Source organism: Notothenia rossii (genome assembly GCF_949606895.1).
Source record: "Notothenia rossii genome assembly, chromosome: 5".
Taxonomy (NCBI): Eukaryota; Metazoa; Chordata; class Actinopteri; order Perciformes; family Nototheniidae; genus Notothenia; species Notothenia rossii.
This window is the reverse complement of record NC_136903.1, coordinates 42,754,101-42,774,672: the sequence shown is the minus strand read 5'-3', so window position 1 is coordinate 42,774,672 and position 20,572 is coordinate 42,754,101. Positions and strand designations below refer to the sequence as shown.

Sequence of the window (20,572 nt, the reverse complement as noted above, 5' to 3'; positions counted from 1 at the left end):
TGAACGTTTATAATCTCCCGCCAGTTCGATGCTAACATGCTAAGCTAACGGATTAGCTAGTTATAGTAATACTCACTCATTATAGAAGTAAGTTCGATTATTATAATGCATGAAATTATTATAATACATGATGTTGTTAATTAATAATCAATCACAATGTTATAATAAACTAATTATGAACGTTTATAATCTCCCGCCAGTTCGATGCTAACATGCTAAGCTAATTCATTAACACAGTGGCTCAGTCATGAAGATTTGGTTCTAAAGGTATAAAGATGAGAGTATCAATAACTATATTTATAAAAGTATACATGTAAAGATGAGAGCATAAATAACATTAAAGGATAATTCCACTATTTAACACCTTGAGTCCCATTTGTAGCTTGTTTATCAAGAATAAGAGTGGTGGACACCATATTCTGAACAATTGCTCCTTTCTTTTCTTTTTGACTGTTTTTGCATGACCACCTGGCTGCTACAGACAGGGTTCCATTGGGCACTCTCCAGTGGATCCTTAAAACAACACTAAACGTTCATTAAAAAAAAATTGCAACTCGCCGAGTGGTTAGTGGTGTTCGTGGGTGTTCCGAAAACAAGTTGTGTTGCGTTGTGATTTATTTGGCATTTTGTAAAGTAAATAGTGCCCATTGCTTTCTGTTAGAAGACTAATCACTTTCACTTTCACAATCATTTACTTTATTTACAAAATGCCAAATAAATCAAGATATAAAGTTGTCAGGTGGTCCAGCAAAAACAGTCAAAAAGAAAAGAAAGGAGCAATTGTTCAGAATATGGTGTCCACCACTCTTATTCTTGATAAACAAGCTACAAATGGGACTCAAGGTGGTAAATAGTGGAATTATCCTTTAACTCATTTTTGTTCTTGCACCCCCACCCCTTTGTTGCAGGCACTCCAAATGTCGGGTCTAATGTGTTGGTTCTCTTTCTAGGGCCTCAGTAAGTCTTGTGTGACGTGCCACTCACTCACTCACTCACTCACTCACTCACTCACTCACTCACTCACTCACTCACTCACTCACTCACTCACTCACTCACTCACTCACTCACTCACTCAGATAGTGAGATTAATGTTTGTCACAGACTTTTGTGGATTCTTTCTTTTGGGGGGGGGGGGGGGGATTGTTCAATGTGGTTGCCAAAACATCATTTTATTTCAAGGACCACTGTGTTAAAGGATATTTCCACTATTTAACACCTTGAGTCCCATTTGTAGCTTCAAAATTGTTGTATATTGACATTGCATTTCTAAATGTATTCCAGGTGCAATTTTAGGACAACATGTTGCTGAAAGTGAAATACCGGAATGTGAAGAAGTACATCAGTTGGCACTCAGCCGTGACCTATGTGGACTTCATCAGTAAAGGCAAGAACTTTATGATTGATGCCAAAAGACATGGGCCATGATTCTATTGCTGTCAGTAGGCATTTTCTCTGTGTATCCCCCTTGCATGTCATTCCAAAGACATTGTTGCATATCTGTATGGTTTTATGAAAGAAAGTAACTGAACTTAAAAATGATCCTACATTGCCATCCTTGTATGCAATGGTACTGGTACCTTAATGAGACACCTTTGCCATTGACTGCAAAGTATAACAGTAATATTGTATACAAGGATGGCAATACACTATATTGGGTCAGATTTCAGTTAGTCATTGCTTCTCTTTTTTTACAGTCAAAGAAAAGTTTGGGCTTCCTGATGCCTCTGAGCTTGAGGTGTTCGATGATACGGACACAGCAGTTGACGAAGACATTATTGCAGAATTATTGGAGTCCAATCCGGGTCTTTGCTTGACAGTTCGTGAAAAAACTTCAGATGAAGGTATGAGTCTTGTGCTGTCAATGAAGAGTACTTAACATACGTATGTACATCATGCTTTTGCTCTTCGGTACAGCTGGCAATGGACTGACAGTGTGAAATTAAGCTAAATACAGTGCACAGCAAAAATGAGTACACCCCTGTTGAAAAGTAACGTTTTGAAAAATATTTTAATAAACACACGTTATTCCCGAAACATGCATAGACTACGTTTAATACAACATCTATTAAGCTTACAACAGAAAAGTAAGGTCAATAATATAACTTAAATGACATTTGTCCATTTTTGTGAAATTATGCTGGTGCAAAAGTGAGCACACCCCTATGTTAAACTCCCACTCCCATTGACCTTTTACATTTTGAGTCTGCACCAGGCTAAAAGAGATGCGTGTGTGAGATTTGACTGAAATCCTATGGAGTGTATCATGATCTGCTTCAGTAGTCACAGTACATGTTGACAAGCATGTTTCTTTTGGTGAAATTCAGCTTCCTACTGTTGATGGCATCCATACAGCCCCAAACCATGTCACTCTCTTTTTTTGTGCAAATCACTTTTTACCACCACACATGCTTGACACCATTAGTTGGGTCTAGAACCTCAATTCCGTGACCATTCTTCTGCTAAGATGTTTTGACACTTGATTTGACATCATTGGACCTTTTATAAAAAATATAGACCCAAGGTCCCTCCCAAAAATCCCGGCAATTTTTGCTAGAGGGCCAAATCCAAGATGGCTGCTCGCGCCATCTTAAAAAATTAACTTTTGAACCAGAGCGCCTAGAGTCATGTGTAAATGCACTTTTTGGGTTAAGTCGGCCACAAGGATTCAATTTCTGACATCAGTTTGGTGCGATGACATCGTTCGGACCCACAAATCCAAGATGGCCACCATCCGGTCGAGAAAATATACACGTTTTGAACGGGAACATGCAGGATCACGAGGTACCGGTCACGGCAGTAGAACAAGCACTCACTGTTATAAACTGAAGTATATATATGTACTATATATGGGGGCGGAGCTTCCTACAGGCGATATAGGCGTTTGCCTAGAGCGCCACCCAGAGGGGGGCGCCACAAATTAAAAAAATAAATAAAAAAAAGTTTGCTTGGCGCAGTTTTGGCTCTATATCTGCAACCATTATTTAAAAAAAAATAATAATAATCTAACATAAGGGAAAATGAGCCAAAAATCTAAAATGGTCGGTCGGTCTAAGAGCCTCAGCTTTAAGTGTTCACAGTCAGAACATGCTAGAGCGCTGTGCATTGATGGGTATCTGTCAAGTGTTTTTAAAATTGAGCGTTGAGGAAAGAAAGACTAACGTTAGAGAACTGTGAAGAGGCAAAAGCCATCGGGGCGCAGTATAAAAACAGAAGAAAAGAAGAAGAAGAGAAACGTGCCAAGTTGAAAGGTAGGCTATGCAATTTTGATTGTATTGTCAACATTAGCGAATGGATCATGTAATCTTGCTAGTTAGCCAAGCCAACGTTAGCTAGCCAGCGTTTGTTATTACCATTCAGTAGAAACTGTCATAAGGCTATTTTTGTTGTGTCATGAAATAGAAATATTAGTAATAATAACAATGTTAGTTTTGGTGTAGCGAGCTACACGTTAAGTTTACCTCAGAAAGCAGATTGACTATCCGAGTCAAAAATTTGCCAAATTCAACCCTGTCATAATGTGCGCTAACGTTAGCTAACTAGCTCAGTGGTTCTCAACTCCAGTCCTGTTGAATGTTTTCGTTCCAACCCAGAACTAACACACCTGATTCAACTGTTCTAATAAGATAGTCATAGCTCTTGATTAGTTGAATCAGACCTGTCAGGCTGTCCAAATGCTTACTAACTAAATAATAGCTACATTTAACAAATGGAAATTATTCTTAATTTCTTATCTGCCCCCATATCAATATCTAATACGTAGGCCTACTTGTGTTTCTTATAGGGATTCATGAGTATGCCGCACGATATGGATCATAGCTTGTGACAATGTCCAACATTCCGTGTATCCTGCAGTGTGGAAGGGTTTGCAGCAAAGCCACCGATGCCATTACCTCAATTGAAAAATGGTACACTCTAAAGAACAATACAGAGTTATGGAGCGGTCTTGACAAGTTCGGAGACGTCCATACATCCATCGACTGGGATACAGGTCCCGTCGGACACTGTGTCCATGATACATGTAGGTTGACCTTATGCAATGCCACAAAACTGGAACAGGCCAACAACAGACAGAAAAAACGAGTTGTCGATGAATGCCAAGCTCAGTCTTCGTCTACGTCTGACATTAGTTCCACAGCTGCAACTCCATCTTTCAAGCGGCTGCGATCTAGTCTAGGGCTGATACACGATAAAAATAAATGTGTGTGGTGTTGTAAGACGGAGTCGGCAAAACATCCAGAATCAAAGTTGGTCCTGATTTCGTACGATCATGCATGGGCAGCGTTCAAGAGCCATACGGTGGCTCTGGAAGATGAACTAATGCGCGACAGAATCAACTGTCTGATCAATTATGCAGCTGATCAGCCGTATGCACTTGAGATCAGATATCATCACAAATGCTGGTTTAAATATGTTCGTAACTACCAGAGAATGAGTGAAGATGACAAACTTCCCCACATGCACAATGTCACTCTCCGTGAAGCTCAGACAATTTTCTTTGATAACATCAGAACAGTTATCTTTGATGAACATGAACTAAGGTCACTGCAGAGCCTCCTCAGAGATTACAGCTCTATCGTTTCTCGGTATGGATTCCCAACATCTGGAGTCAAGTCATCCTACATCAAAGATATCCTGACCCGGGAGTTTAAGGACAAGATCGGCTTCCACTCTCGCCCTCAGAGAAACCAGAGCGACCTAGTCTATGACACGTCTGGGAGCGGTTCATATGTCGAAGCAGCGATCTCCTCTATTGGTGTCAGCAGTGAGCAACTGGTGCAAAATGTGGCTGCGCGGCTCAGAGATGATGTCAAGTCCATCAAACTCGTCCCATGGCCTCCACGAGTCGAGGAGCTAGAGGAGGAGGAGGAACTCCCTCCTCTCGTTTTGCAGTTGCTATCGGCTTTGCAGGGGAAGCATGGGGTAGATCTGTCTCCAAGCACACTTTCTCTCACCTCTCTCATCACACAGTACATTATAAAGCGACCCACCACTACCGCCATCAATGCCACCGTCACCCTTCACGGATTGACTCGTAGCAAGGAGCTTGTTGATTCGTACTACAAGCTGGGCATGGGGATCAGTTACCCGAACGTGCTTCTGCTACGTGATGTTTGGACAATGCATGACCTTGAGCGGTGCTCGGTCTGTCCGGCAGAGATCGCTGAAGGGGAACCAAGCATCAGTATCATCGACAATGACGATTTTCGGAACGATACATTGACAGGAGGAGGTACTTCACACCGCTGTAATTGGATGTTTCTGCAACGCGAAGAACGTCTTGTACATAAGCATGAGGCAAACACCCAGGATGAGCAACCGCGGATCAAACATGCCAAGACTGTCTCGGACGTGCTGACTGAGAAGGCCTCTGAGATGCAAACGGTTATGCCATATAGGACCGTCAAGCGTGGCGAGCCTCCGATCCGTCCTAAGCCTACTACTGTCTCATCGAGTACTGAGCCTCAGCGCCAGCGAAGCATTATTCATGCCCTTGCACGTGCTGATGTGAATGGTGACCGCCCTGTTGCAGCCGAACAGAATATCCCTTCGTACAACGGGTTTCACGCTGGATTGAATATGTGGCAGGACAAAAGCAAGGCTTATTTTCATACATCTTACAATCAACCGCCCGACAAGTCAGTTGTGAAGGACGTCATGGACAAGCTGGTTACCATCATCGCAACTAAGCACATGCCCTTTGCCTTCTTAGTTGGAGATCATCCCGTGTATGTCCTCATCACCCTGCTCAAGGCCGAAAACCCAAGCAAATTCAGTGCCATTGTACCTTTTCTTGGTCCCTTCCATACACAGTGTGTGATGATGAGTGCCATCTACAAGCGGTACAAAGGTAGTGAACTAGGTGAAGTACTTTTCGCGGCTGGAGTTATTGCCGATGGCTCCGTCGATCGTGCACTGAAAGGCAAACATTATAAGAGGGGGCTACGCTGCTTGCGACTCATGTATGAGGCCCTTATGTGTCAGCTGATGAAGGAGAACCTCGGGCCCGACCTGGCTGATGAGACGAGGGAGAACCTTGACATTCTGAGAGATACGAGTCAATCCGAGGAATCCCGCGCTGATGCTCATGTGGCACTAGAGAATGATGCTGACCTCAAGAGCCTTGTCACCAACATGTTCACCCACATTGAGGCCAGTGACATGGCAAACTACTGGAGGGATTTCCTGTCCATGACAGACGCGCTCATGCAGAATGTACATGCGGTCCATATATGCAACTGGGATGAGTATGTGAGCTCTCTGCGTGCGATGCTGCCATGGATGGTAGCTTACGACAACAATAGATATGGGAAGTGGCTGCCAGACTTTTGGGCGATGTTGACAGCTTTCCCTGCAGATCAGGTTGCGTTCCTTCGTACTGACTTCACCCAGTCCATCACAGGCAACCCCTATTCCAACATGGCCTGGGACATGTGGATCGAATGCACCATGAACAAGGGTAGCAAAATGAAGTCTGGTTGGCTCTCTATCCTACAGAATGAGAAGCAGCTGCTGGTGCACTCCAGAAATGTGAACAATGTGGCCCAGATCCGGGCAGCTCACAATGCCCTTGCAAACCGAAAAAAGACAAAGAGGAAGCACACGGAATGCGGCCCCAAACGGATGCGAGAAGATGAGCAGTGTGTGCAAGACCTGGTTGAATGCATACAAGAGTTTGACACCTTCCTGTTCGATACGGCCTCAACCACCCTCCGTACCTTGCAGTCGGCCATGCCCGCCTCTGATGAGCTCGTTGCAGACTTCAACTCAGCCCATGCCGCAGGGGAGAAGAAATTGACCCACTTTTTGGAAGAACGGGTATTCAATAAGAATACCTCTCTTCATGCACCCGTCCCTCTGTGCAAACGATTCACGTTTGCGAAGGCGTTAAGCAAGGAGAAGCCATCAGATGAACTCAAGGCGAAAGCTGCAGAAATGGAGCGAAGCGCCCTCAAGGCAATGATAAACCTGGTTGAGGGCAGTCAACTTGTGAACCTCCCCGAGTTGCTCGAACATCGTATTGTCGAGGAGTGTGTGCCATTATTTAACTCCAACGGCACCTTCAGAAAGACACAGAAGAGCATGCTCGTGCAGAAGCTCTCTCTGGAATCTGTAGATCTGCAGGAATCATACATCGCTCTTGTGGACATGGGCATGATCTGGAGGATGGCAACTCCATCAGCAGAGGATCGGCGGACGCAAGATGGCAACCCATACAAGTGGTCGGACTATGTCCACAAGCTATCATCTATTATCCTTGCACGCCATCATAATGCTCACCGTATCATATGTGTGAACGACCCGTACGACACAGCATACTCGACGAAGGATGACGAGCGAGACCTGAGGGTACAGGGAAACACACATGTGCCCAACACCTACATGAAATTGGGTGACGCATTCCCCACTGCCAGAATGTTCAAGACGCTGCTGTGTAGCTCCAGCAACAAGGGGCGGCTGCAGAAAATGATATGCAGCTACCAGACCGATCTTGCACAGAGTGTTGATGTGGAGATTGTCTACTCTGTCGGCTCCCACTGTACCAACTTATCAACCCAACAACCGATGCAGAACTACAGCTTTGACCAGTCTGAGGCTGACACTGTCCTGTTCTCCACCTATGTAGTTTTGCGCGAGTCAGGCTACAGTGGTCCAGTTGTCATCGATGCCACTGATACTGATGTATATGTTGCGGCAGCACTTATCTCACAGCAGCTGCCAGGTATGCTCTGTATCAAGAGGAAGCAGGAAACGGTACGCTGCTGTGACATGACAACTGACATGATGGCCGACTGTATTGTGCAGCTGCATTGTATGACAGGCTGTGATGCAAACTCAGGCTTTTACGGCAAAGGTAAGAAGTCTGTGTATGACCAGGTGGCGAAGAGCCCTGTTGCCCGACAACAGCTCTCGCGATGTGGAGATAACCTTGCCCTGACAGAGGAGGTGCTGGAGCAGCTCTTTGCCTTCACACGTAGCATCATCTACGGTGACAACAAGAGCAAAACCATGGCTGAGGCCCGTGCTGCTAAATGGAGGACCATCAAAAAGAAATCCTTCATCCGTCTCCCTCCGGATGCCGACAGCTTGCGTCAACATTGCCTCCGTGCCAACTACCTGGCGTATCTGGTGCGCCATCCATCGCTAAAGCATCATCCCTCACCAATCGGACATGGTTGGGAGCTGGTTGGTGGTTGCTGTCACCCTGTACGTCACACGCGACCCGCACTCCCGATGCATCTACCTGCACCAAGGCCAACTGAAGAGGGACAGGAAGATGAGGAAGATGAGAGCGATGATGATGACGAAAATCGAGTTGCTGCTGTCCAGAGAGGCGATTCATCGGAATCGGAGGATTCAGAATGTAGCGAGGCAGGGTGCTCTGATTCAGACTGATACGGACTCTCAGTGTCATATTGATAAATAAAAAAAAAAGCAGAATTGTGTTTCATTTGTGTTATTGTTCAAAACTTGCCATTTCTCGAGGCAGCATTTTTGCGTTATTACATGTTGTTTGAAGTGTTCTCATTTGCTAACTAGTCAAGTTACAGCTAATAAAAGTATTTTATTTGAAGGTTAAGTAGTTGTATATCTTGTCATACATTCTTATTTCATGGTAAAATATTAATATGCAGATTATTTGCTTATAAGTCGATCAGTACTCAAAACGTGTGTAATTTCTCGACCGGGTGGCGGCCATCTTGGATTTGTGGGTCCGAACGATGTCATAGCGCCAAACTGATGTCAGAAATGGAATCCTTGTGGTCGACTTACCCCAAAAAGTGCATTTACACATGACTCTAGGCGCTCTGGTTCAAAAGTTAATTTTTTAAGATGGCGCGAGCAGCCATCTTGGATTTGGCCCTCTAGCAAAAATTGCCGGGATTTTTGGGAGGGACCTTGGGTCTATATTTTTTATAAAAGGTCCAATGATGTCAAATCAAGTGTCAAAACATCTTAGCAGAAGAATGGTCACGGAATTGAGGTTCTAGACCCAACTAATCTAAAGCAAATGTGTTTATCTTGGTGTCATCAGATCACAGGACATGGTTCCAGCAATCCATATCCTTATTTTGTTTATCTCTGATGAGACGATGATAAACAAATTTGCTTTAGGTGGTGTCAAGCATGTGTGGTGGTAAAAAGTGATTTGTACAAAAAAGTGCCCCATGCTTGAAGTCAAGCATTATAGTAGGAGTGACATGGTTTGGGGCTGTATGGATGCCATCAACAGTAGGGAGGCTGAATTTCACCAAAAGAAACATGCTTGTCAACATGTACTGTTACTACTGAAGCAGATCTTGATACACTCCATAGGATTTCAGTCAAATCTCACACGCATCTCTTTTAGCCTGGTGCAGACCAAAATGTAAAAGTTCAATGTAAGGCAAGGATGAAACGCACAACGATGAGCTCCCTTTTAATGCCTTTTCATTTCATAATGTTTCGGGCCAACACAGCCCGTTCTCAGACACTCTATGGGAGTTTAACATAGGGGTGTAGTCACTTTTGCACCAGCATAATTTCACAAAAATGGACAAATATGTCATTTAAGTTATATTATTGACCTTACTATTCTGTTGTAAGCTTAACAGATGTTGTATTAAACTTACTCTATGCACGTTTTGGGAATAACTTGTGTGTTTATTAAAATATTGTTCAAAATGTTACTTTTCAACAGGGGTGTACTCATTTTTGCTGTGCACTGTATACAGTACTTCGTTGCATGGTAATCGAACTATTGAGAATTGTTATAGATATGGTATGTAGGATTGTGGCCCGAGTCAGCATTGCATCTATGCTGCCCATTCCCAAATTAGAACTTTTCAGGAACATTAAAAACACTAATAATTACTTGTCTTGTACAAAATTGCATACTCTGCCTTTAAGAAATTGGAATGTTACCACAACAGCCCATGTCAAAATGGATACTATGACAATCATTAATCAAAGGGTGTGTTGTACAGTTTTCTTTCCTTTAGACCACTCAACACCTTCTACTTCAGATACTGCATGTTCACTCACGGACACCTTGTCCCTTTCGTCGAGTGACAGCGACCTAAGAGAAAAGGGCATTTCTACAGGCCGTAGTAGATTGAACATGGAAGGTAGCCCATCTGCGGTGAAGGCTCCCCTGTCAGACACCGCAAAAGAGGTAACATTTTAAGAGAACTGTCATGTGGTGCTTGACAATTTACATGCTCTGATGTTTAATGATGATAATTACTTTTGTGTATTTTGTGTAAGCAGATGGTCAAAAATGCCTTGCTTCGGAAATCTGGAGGAGAGGACATTCTTGAAGAGTACAAATCAGAAAACTCACTGAAGCACCGCACCAGGAGGCAGCTTGTCAACATACTGGCAAGTGACATGACTGAGAGACATGGGTAAGACCTAGCAATTGAACTTTGAGATTAGATTGGGTTTAGATTTGTGCAACGATGTTGTCCTGCCTGTCAGTACTAAGTACATTTCTTGTCTTGTCACTGTAGCCGGATTCCCACCCGTAAACAGAGGGAGAATTATGCGCTGGGAATCATTACACTTTTTCCTGCACTTAAGGATCCTTTCTCACCAAAAGGATATGTAAGTTTTGCATTGATTGTGAGGAGTCAGTAGGAAAGTTTTCATTGGAAGATGGCTAATCCAAATGATAAGATGGTTATTATTGCATTATATTTTATTCATAGCAACTGAAGAAAGCCACTTTATTGAAACTGGAGTATGCTATGAACCTGACTTTATTTAGGTGATTTTACTTATGTTTCCTTTTGCTGTGCCCGATGTAAGACTATTTTGATGTTCTTTCATTTTTTGCAGGAGCATTTTTTTGATGCAGAGAAAGGCACTGGATATTTGGCGTGGCGCCTGAAGACAATGAGCAGGACTACAGCGAAGAGGCCAGCTAAGGAGCCATCAGTGCCTAAAGACCAAGGGCCAAAACGGAGAAGAGAAGTGACAACACTGCCTGAGCAGCTTGATGGTGACGACTGCAGGGAAGCCATTTCGTTCCTTAGTCACACCCCTGAAGAAGCAAGTGTGCTGGAGAAAATGAAGATGACGTTTCAATATCGGCAGGACTTGGTGCATGACCCAGAAAGTAGCGCGGATGTCTTCAAAACATTCCCATGTTTTCTGGATGTCAAAGGACTGGTGAGTAGAACATATCTTTCTTTATAATATGCAATATTTCATACTTCAGCCTTAGTGTCATTGATTGTGTCCTTTGTGTGTAGTTTTGAAATCTTTGTTCTAGCGATGGTTAAATCAGTTTTAATGCAGCATAAGTGGTTCCAAACCCTGATTCAATATTGTTATTCTTTATGTGGTTAACAGGTGAATCAAGACTTCAACCTGCTGTTTGGTGCTGAAACAAGTTCCAAGTTGCTGAACAAGTGGGACACAACATTCAAGCTGAAGATCATCAAAGAGGCCACCCAGCTGACTCAATCAACTGATCTGTGTCGTCTGTTAAAAGCGGCTGAGAGGCAACCAGAGAGTAATGGTATGCTGGCATGCAGTGTTTTTACAGTATAAATAATACCTGTTTAACCCATTGATGCTGCGTAGAGCAACATTGACCCAGGTGCCTGAAGCTGCATGGACGCAGCATTCGGGCTCATGAGATTTGAGGTTGTTTTTTTTAAGTTTGGTATGTTAGAGCTGAATGAACACATTCTGATGCAAGATGAGGGTCTTAGCTTTTAAATGCTTATCATTTCATGTTTATTTCATGTCTTCGGAAGCTGAGGCTGAGGGCACCTTTTCCCAAAAAGGGTTATGTAGCAGGATTTTTGCAGGTGCTTTAGGCATAAATGGGTTAATGTTTTCTGTTCATATGTTAATCACTGTGTTCTCTGTCTCTGTCTGTCTGTCTCTCTCTCTGTCTGTCTGTCTCTCTCTCTCTTTCTGTCTCTGTCGGTCTGTCTCTCTCTCTCTCTCTCTCTCTTTCTCAGACTGGGACAGTGACATGGCCACTCTGCTGTTGCTTCTTCATCTTTTGCCTCCCACGGCTGGACGGAAGAAGAGGACCAAGATCAGCCCAACTGATGCAGCTGAGAGAATGGTGCTCTTCCACAAGGTAAATTCCTCGTAAAATGTACACAACGTACTAGTGTTTGCTTGGTTTGTGAGAGATGACCTAGTATGGAACATGATCTAACACCAACTGTCATGTCTGAACCAAGTAAGTCACTAGCGATGGTCTTTTTTTTATCATCTGTTTTGCAGTCATGCAGCAGCATAGATGAACATCTAAAAGAAAGAGAAGGAAAACAGCCATTCATCCTTGCGGTTGGCCGTACCCGTAACAAGATCGACACCTACTACGTCGCCGTTGACAAACGGCTCATTCCATGCCATGCTACCAGCTCACTGAGTGCGTTTGACGAACTTTTTAAATGTCACTACGTCTTCAACCTCTCGTATGATGAGTCCCTGGTCCATCTGTACACGTTTGTACAGACCACTGTATTCAACATCGATGTTACCTCCACGGAGGAGTCACCACGTGTCCGTGAGTTGCGTGCCAAGATCTTGAATGACAATGTTTAAATGTTTTATCTGTCAAGCCTTGCATACCACCAGTAAGGCCTTAATAAGCCACTTGCGGATAGGACACAGTTTTTACCCAAGCACCAAGTTCAAATTGTCTTGTTCTCAGGACGCCTGTCGGCGTCAGTTCAGTACATATGCAGGTTTGAAAAAGCATTTAAATACTATTCATGGTAATGATTTATGTCACAGTGATGATGCAGAAGAGGGTGGCCTCTTTGATGATGATCAGCGTGAACCTGATTGTGTTGCCTCTCAAAATCCTATTGAAGGAAATGATGTCTTGCAAGGTGCCGGGTGTTCTGAAAGCAATGGGTCTGGTCAGGGTAGCAGTGACAATACGAAACACATTTGTGCTGCAATTATTTCTAGACTAACTGGTAGTGGTGTGGCAAATAGTGTAGTATCATCAGTTGTTAGTCATTTAGAAGATTTTGCAGAAGGACTTCATTCTGAGTTTAAGCATAAAGTATTGTCTGCTATATCGGTTGATAATCCTGAAAGAAATACGTTGGAAAAATGTCTTGAAACCTTTGAAAACCCTGTTGAGAACTTTAATACTGAAACTAAAAGAAAGAAGTATTTAAGTGAAAAATGGGGAATTGTGGACCCTGTGAAAAAACTGTTGGGATTCCGCTATGATTCAAGACTCAATAAAGGTACGGGTACTTTTGATCAAGTACCAGTAAAAGACACTTTTGTTTATGTTCCAATTTTGGAAAACATCAAATTTATGTGTCGCAATACTCATATTTGTGGACTGCTTAGCACACCTTCTGTATCAACCGAAAACCGGTATGAAGACTTTTGCGATGGCAGTTACTTTAGATCACATCCATTGTTTTCAGAACACAAGACATCCTTGCAAATTCAGTTATATTACGATGATTTTGAGACAGCGAACGCGCTTGGATCAAAACATGGACTTCATAAAGTTGGAGCACTGTACTTCGTTCTGAGAAATCTGCCCCCAAAGTTAAATTCTGCACTAATGAATATCCATTTAGTTGCATTGTTTCATGCAGAAAATGTTAAAAAATACGGCTTTGATCCCATTTTACAGCCTCTGATTGATGACATAAAAGTGTTGGAGAGTCGTGGAATTAGTTTGCCATATTCATCTGTGAATGTCCACGGCACAATTTGTCAAATCACAGGGGACAATTTAGGAATGCATGGGATTCTGGGTTTTATTGAGTGTTTCAGTGGCCGTTATTTTTGTCGTTTATGTTTGATTGAAAAAAGTGATGCCCAGAATGTGTTCAGTGAGGATGACCCAAAGATAATCTTACGAGGTAAAGAAATCTTTGAAACTCATTGCAACGAGTTACAGTCAGATCCACAAAAGTTGCATGTGTGTGGTTTAAAGAGGAATTCAACTCTAAACAGCTTACAGTTTCTTCACGTTTGCCAGAATTTTTCTCTGGATATAATGCATGACATTCTGGAAGGGGTAGGTCAGTTTGAGATGAAGCTGCTGTTGGGGTACCTGTCTGAGAACTTTTTGTCAAAAGCTGATCTTCTGTCTCGAATCTATGCTTTTGACTACGGGTACTTGGAGCGGAAAAATCGTCCAACAAGGGTCAACTTGGATAGTGCTAACAATACTATAGGATTGAACTCAATTCAGACTCTCTGTCTGATCAGAAATATTCCCTTGATTTTTGGTGACATTGTGCCGGAAGGTGATCAGAATTGGTCTTTGCTGTTGCTTCTACTACAAATCATTAACATAATTTTCTCTCCATCTGTAACAATGGGCATGACGGTGTATTTAAAACATTTAATAATGGAGCACCATGTCTTGTTTAGACAGCTTTATCCAAATAGAAATATAATCCCTAAACACCATTATATGTTACATTATCCGAGTTGTATCAGAAAAATTGGACCCTTAATTCATATGTGGAGTATGAGGTTCGAAGCAAAGCACCGGGTGTTCAAAAACACCCTGAAAATTTTTAAGAACATCACAGTCTCACTTGCCAAAAAACACCAAATGTTGATAGCTTACAATTGGGAGACGTCCCCTTTAAACCACATAGAGTATGGTCCCCTGAAAGCATTTGATCCAGATAATGATCATGAACATTTACCCCAAGTTGTGCCATTAGTGCAAGATGGAGATGCCTTTTCAACTAACTGGGTAAAGATCAGTGGGACGGAGTATAGAGTTGGATTGGTTGTATCTATGGGCACTGACCACGAGATTCCTTTGTCTTACAGGATAAAAATTATACTTAAGGTTAATAATTGTGTCCATTTCATTGCCAATAAGCTTGACGTTGAATTCTTCAGTGAACATTTTTATGCATACAGTGTGTGTGAATCAGAGGAAAAAATTGTAATCAATGCAAACTTTCTGGAAAAGTATAGGCCATTTGACCTGCAGAGTAGTAATGGTACTGACGATGATCGTCTTTACATTGTACCATTGTTTTTGTAACCACTTTTTGTGGTGTCATTTGTAATTGTCATATGTTTGTAGCTGTGTTTGGTGCTTGGTGTAATAAAAATGATAAATGCATTATTTGCTTGTCTTTCTTCCCCCTGTTGTGTGTAAGATGACCCTATTAGCACTTCTAGAACAATTCATGTAGTTGAGTATATTCAATGTATTTAAATGTAAGGTTGCACACAGTCCAGATAAACATTAAGTTTTAGAAAAAGCAGCATTTCTTTATTACAAAATAACACTAATTAGTGTTACATACTAACCCCTACAATGAGTAAAACTAACCCAATTCAACTCTCAAATGTGTTAAAACATAACACTATAGGTGTTTAGATTTTACACTTTCAGTGAAAAGTTGTAACACTAATCGGTGTGGAAAATACACTAGGATAGAGTCAAATGTAACACTGTGAGTGTTAAGAATTAACACTGATATAGTTAAACTAACCCAATTCAACACTCAAATGTGTTAAAATATAACACTATAGGTGTTAAGATGTTACACTTCCAGTGAAAAGTTTTAACACTAATCAGTGTGGAAAATACACTAGAATAGAGTCAAATGTAACACTGTAAGTGTTAAAGAATTAACACTGAAATAGAGTTAAACTATTAACACTATCCAAAGTGTTAACTTAACTCTGAACCAGTGAGGATTATATAAACTCTGGGAAAGTGTTAAATTGAACTCTATGGGAGTTGATTTAACACTGGCCGATTTGCTGTGCAGGTTCCTCAACAGTGCATTACAAGACATCTATCGATATGTATGTACCTCCACCATTAAACTGTCATATTCTGCACATTTCTTATACTATCTAGATACATATTATAAGAGTATAATACATATGTATAATATCAGTTAAAATAAGTGCTTCAACTTAGTTAACATTGCAGGAAAGTTGATTGTCAAGTTCCAAAACAAACTATGCAATATATTAGATGTTAAGTACTTTGTCAGACTCAATATTTGTCTGTAGATAGATACCCCAAAGCTTTTTTCTTATTTAAAAGAAGACCTTAACTTAAAGTATTCTTTAATGTTTAAATTAAGCCTATTTAGTTTGTCTGTTTTGCACATCCTCCTATTAATATCTTTGGACGTCCTGCACTAAACTGTTTTATTGTAGAGATCACAACAGTATCTTCTTAATATTTTCATCTATATTTCTATGATTGACCTTCTACTTTCCCCCTATGTATGTACTCTTAATATTTCTATGTTTCATCAAATATAACATGATTCAACAAAAAAATTCAATAAAATGCTTTAACCACTAGCGGTACGGGTTAAAAAAAACTCAACTTTAAAGTGTTAACAAGACAAATGATACTGCTGTTTCCAGTTTAGTTTATGATGGATGTATTTTGTTATCGACACATATATTGTATTTGTGACACCAATCTTCGGAAAAAGTTTGTTTGGTATCTGAAATAAATTAGGGTTATGCAGGTAGCGGAGAGTGGACCGGCTCCGTTTCCACGGCAACGGTGGCTGAGGATCTTGGGTAATCTTGCCTTCCGCTGTCCAAAAAGACCACAAAAAAACGAGTAAAAAACCTTTGAAGCCCCTGTACTGGTATTTAGAAGTTATCTATTGGCACTTCAGCATAGCTTAGTTAACTGGGGAAAGAATAATAACACTAAATTCCTCCCATCAAGAGCTCCCCATCAAACACCGCATTGACTTTAAAATATTACTTTTCACTTTCAAAGCCCTCAACAACCTTGCCCCCACCCGTCGCCTCAGATGTTAGCTGAAGCTAACCTACTGCAGCCCATCAAGACAAAGCTCCGGACCTGGGGTGACAGGGCCTTCGCAGCAGCCCCCACTCCCTCTCCAGCCACGTCAGATCCGCCAACACTCTCAAATCATTCAAACAATCTCTCAAAACTCACCTTTTCACTCTTGCCTTCAACTCCTAATCAACTAACCCCTTTCCCTTATTCCACCTAGCTTAGCACTTTCTACTTTTGTTATTTTTGTTTTACTTGCTTGTAAGCGCTTTGAGGACCAGGAGAAGCGCTTTATAAATGTAATGTATTATTAAATTAAAATAGCCTACAAACAGTTTATTCTCCAAGGATTGAAGCATTGGCTACTTATTTCTTGATCTTTTGTGCATTAAGCATTCTGTTATTAATGTTTTCAATAATGTACTATCATCTCAAGGACCCCGTGTGTGCTGCTTCTGTGTATTTCAATCAGGAGAAACTTCATTTTGTTTAAAGGCCATGTAATGCATCTAACACAGGTGTTTTTTAACATGTAGTTTAGATATCACCAGAATAAAAATAAATAAAAATGTTTAAAGTTTGGTCATAATTAAATGACATATACGTTAAAAACCGATGTTGGTTCCGAAGTTTACCGAGTACGCCCCCGATCACTCCCGAACGAGCGGTGACGTCACACGTGGCAAACATTGCCATTTGATCAAATCAGTCCAAATGGCAAGCAACGCGACAACTTCAGACAGCGACAGCGAAAGCGATCATTCAAGCTCAGATTCGGTGGGTTATCTGGATTCAGTTACAGAAGTAGAGAGTGAACCAGCTAGCCTTTCACTTCAAGGCATCTTGCCTTATCAGTAGCCTACGAGCCTCCTGCCCGGCAATCGAACAACGAGGCAGAAACTTGTGAAAGAGAAGCGGATTCCGCAGCCGGCGAGACTCGAGTCGGCAATACTGAATGGTAAATTCTGTTTTATTTAATTTGACCTGCACTAAATGTCGATCTTGATTTGTCATCTGTTCCTCACACGTCCGGCAGATATTGTTTTTTTTTAATGTTATGTACAATATTCAGGTGTACATGTCAATGCTGTGAAAGCATGCCCACTGCAGATGAATGTGTATGCTGCAGAGAGATCTGGCAGGTGATGGAACAAATAGACAGTTTGCAACCTACTGACCAGATAGCAGAGTCCTGCATCGGGTCAGGTATCCGCGGGTACCCGACGGGTGACCCGCAAAAAAGGTGATTTGCGGGTTGTATTTTTTCAAACGCTTTTTTCCGGGTTCGCTTCTGGGTAAAACAAAGATGATGCGGGTCCGGTTGCGGGTGTTGCATAATAAATATATTTAAACAATAATAATTTAGTTTAATGTTTAAATCCTCAGACCTCTCCTCCGCGGGACCGAGCATAATCATAACCTCTGCAGTGAATCTATCTGCTGCTGAGCGCACCACATTCTGAATGGCTGAGGTGAAGCTCTCTAGCGGACAATACAGCATTTTCAATAACTCTTCCTCAAGAGCGAAATCCAACGTCTGGGAGGCTTTTGGTGTCATCCTAGATGGAGAAAATAAACAACATCCCAGGCTTTTTGAGCCAAATATGCAACTGCGTGTGTTAATAATTGCACGTTGTCACTGCTTATATGCGGGTTCGGGTTGGGTTGCGGATCTTGTGCCGGCGGGTCGGGTCGGGTTGCGGAACTAATTGGCAATATGTGCGGGTAGCGGGGCGGGTTCGGTATTGCACGTCACGGGTGCGGGGCGGGAGCGGGTCTTGAAAATCAGACCCGTGCAGGACTCTGCCAGATAGAAGACACCGACGAGAAACCAAGGTGCATTATTAGCCACCCAGGCTTTAGAGAAGGCTGTCTCAGTGTTTGGACACTGAAAATAGCGTATCTTCAATACAAACAACAACACAGAGCAGTTCATGGCCCACTACATCAGTAAGTAAATATTGATTGACCCAACTGCCTATTGCAGCTTTGCTTTCATATAATACTTTTAGTCGCTACAGATATGGTACACTCTTAAAGATACCATTAAACTCTTTCAAGCAGTCAAAAACAGCTTGGCTTTTATTTTTTCTGTGTATGCAAGTTCAATGTATGCTTGGGAAAAGAAACAACTACACATGTGAGGAAATATATAAGAGGTCTATGATTCTGTCAAGCAGTCATGTAGGCCTACAACCTCATATTTATTTTGTACAAGTAAAATACAAATATCATGTTATAAGCCAATGTGTAACCAGTGCTACATAATAGTACTACATAACATTTTATTTTTCTCCAAATATATTTATAATCTGTATACTTTTTTTTCATTAGGAAGTATCGATATAAAGCTTATCGACAGTTTGTACGTTGGTGCTGGGGTGTACTCGGCCCAAAAATCAGAGTCCCGCTGCCTGCATGTGCAGTAACCGAGATACGGAAGACTTACCCTGAACCGGGAGGCCGCTATCAGGGATTTCAATGGCCAAATCTGTAATTTGACATAAGTCATGCAGCTGAACTGGTTAAAATGGTTTCGCGTGATGTAAATAATTTACAAAGTACGTCATTTACAATATTATATTTCCAAAGAAACATGTAAATATAACAACATTTTCCAAATCACAAGTTTGTAAGATTGTATTAATTTACTGTTTGATAAATAAAAAGGGTTCTTTTGTTAATTTTTCACTTGTAACATTTGATCTTTATTGCAGTGTACATTAGTCTATTTTGGTATATGTGCAAGCCCACAAATAATTAAAAGTGGTAAAAATAATAAAGATATTCAGACGTAATTCATTTTTGGCCTTACTTATTTCACTTCAACTTTTATATATTTCAGTCACTAGGCAAGTTCACTGTACTCTGGTGACATTTAGCTCAAGCTGGCATAACACCTGTAGTAACTTAATTCTGACCCGAGTTTTGTGCACAATCTTCCAGCACCCATGATCAATGTTTATAGCAATCAGGAAACATTCACAGCTCACAACTACACATCGCTTCCCCATCATGAATTGTTAGATAAAAAAAGTTTAGCGAGGTCCGGTTACACATATGTTGAGCGAAATAGCGGAAGGATACAAAACAAACAATCCAAACGAGGCTGGTGTTTGCCACGTGTGACGTCACACAGCTGGGTTAATGGCTGGCAAGCTTTTCGCTACCGGAGCGGAATAACACGGGAAAGTGGCACACATTTCATGTTATTTGGGGGGTATTTATTTATGGGAAGAATCATTGATGTTGATATGTCAAATGAAACAGTGGAAAGTGATGAAGCGATTTATTTACACAGAATAACGTTTATTTTGGACATTTCATGGGAACATTTATTGACACATGTCATACGATAAATGTTAAGTCTTTGGCGATTAGACCCCGATCCTGAAATGGTATATCCAAAGGGGGAAATGGAGCCATGAGCATATAGGGAACCCCCCCCACCCCGGGGTCTAGACACTGGTGATGATGCTGAAGATCTGGATTTGATGAGGGGGTGTGATGAGGTCTTTGGATTAGCTCTCCTGGCAGTGGATGTGATGAAAGGAGGTGGATGGGGTGGAGGCGGGCGGCAGCATGACAACCTGAAATAACAGCTGACTGCCATTTTAAAGTTTGGCTGCAGCACGGTGATTGGCTGCTGGAGAATGAGGTGAAATGTAATATGTTAAAGACAACGCCTGTGATGAGCTGATTATATGCAGCTGCGGAGTGAATGTATATATACCCAGTCTTCCTGAAAGAACTTGCGCTGAGCTTCATTTTACATCAATATGCAATTCACCTGTGAAATTAATTGCCAGTGGCCATAAAACAATGCAA

General features: G+C 41.7%; 1 protein-coding gene across 1 annotated transcript; it reads left to right on the top strand.

Annotated features, from left to right (window-relative positions):
- The first annotated feature begins 1,281 nt into the window (after positions 1–1,281).
- LOC307039280 (uncharacterized protein) lies at positions 1,282–15,079 on the top strand. Its single transcript, XM_079681167.1, has 9 exons — positions 1,282–1,384; positions 1,695–1,841; positions 9,966–10,153; positions 10,246–10,385; positions 10,491–10,584; positions 10,819–11,151; positions 11,335–11,503; positions 11,955–12,079; positions 12,229–15,079. Exons 1-9 carry the CDS (start codon positions 1,300–1,302, stop codon positions 12,550–12,552), a joined length of 1,605 nt encoding a protein of 534 aa, XP_079537293.1. The 5' UTR covers positions 1,282–1,299; the 3' UTR covers positions 12,553–15,079.
- The last annotated feature ends 5,493 nt before the right edge of the window (positions 15,080–20,572 follow it).

Coding starts and splice junctions, on each gene's coding strand:
- LOC307039280 (XM_079681167.1), top strand. CDS start 1,300: ATGTTGCTGAAAGTGAAATACCGGAATGTGAAGAAGTACATCAGTTGG. Junction 1,385..1,694: donor TGTGGACTTCATCAGTAAAG/GCAAGAACTTTA, acceptor CTTTTTTTACAG/TCAAAGAAAAGTTTGGGCTT. Junction 10,154..10,245: donor TGTCAGACACCGCAAAAGAG/GTAACATTTTAA, acceptor ATTTTGTGTAAG/CAGATGGTCAAAAATGCCTT.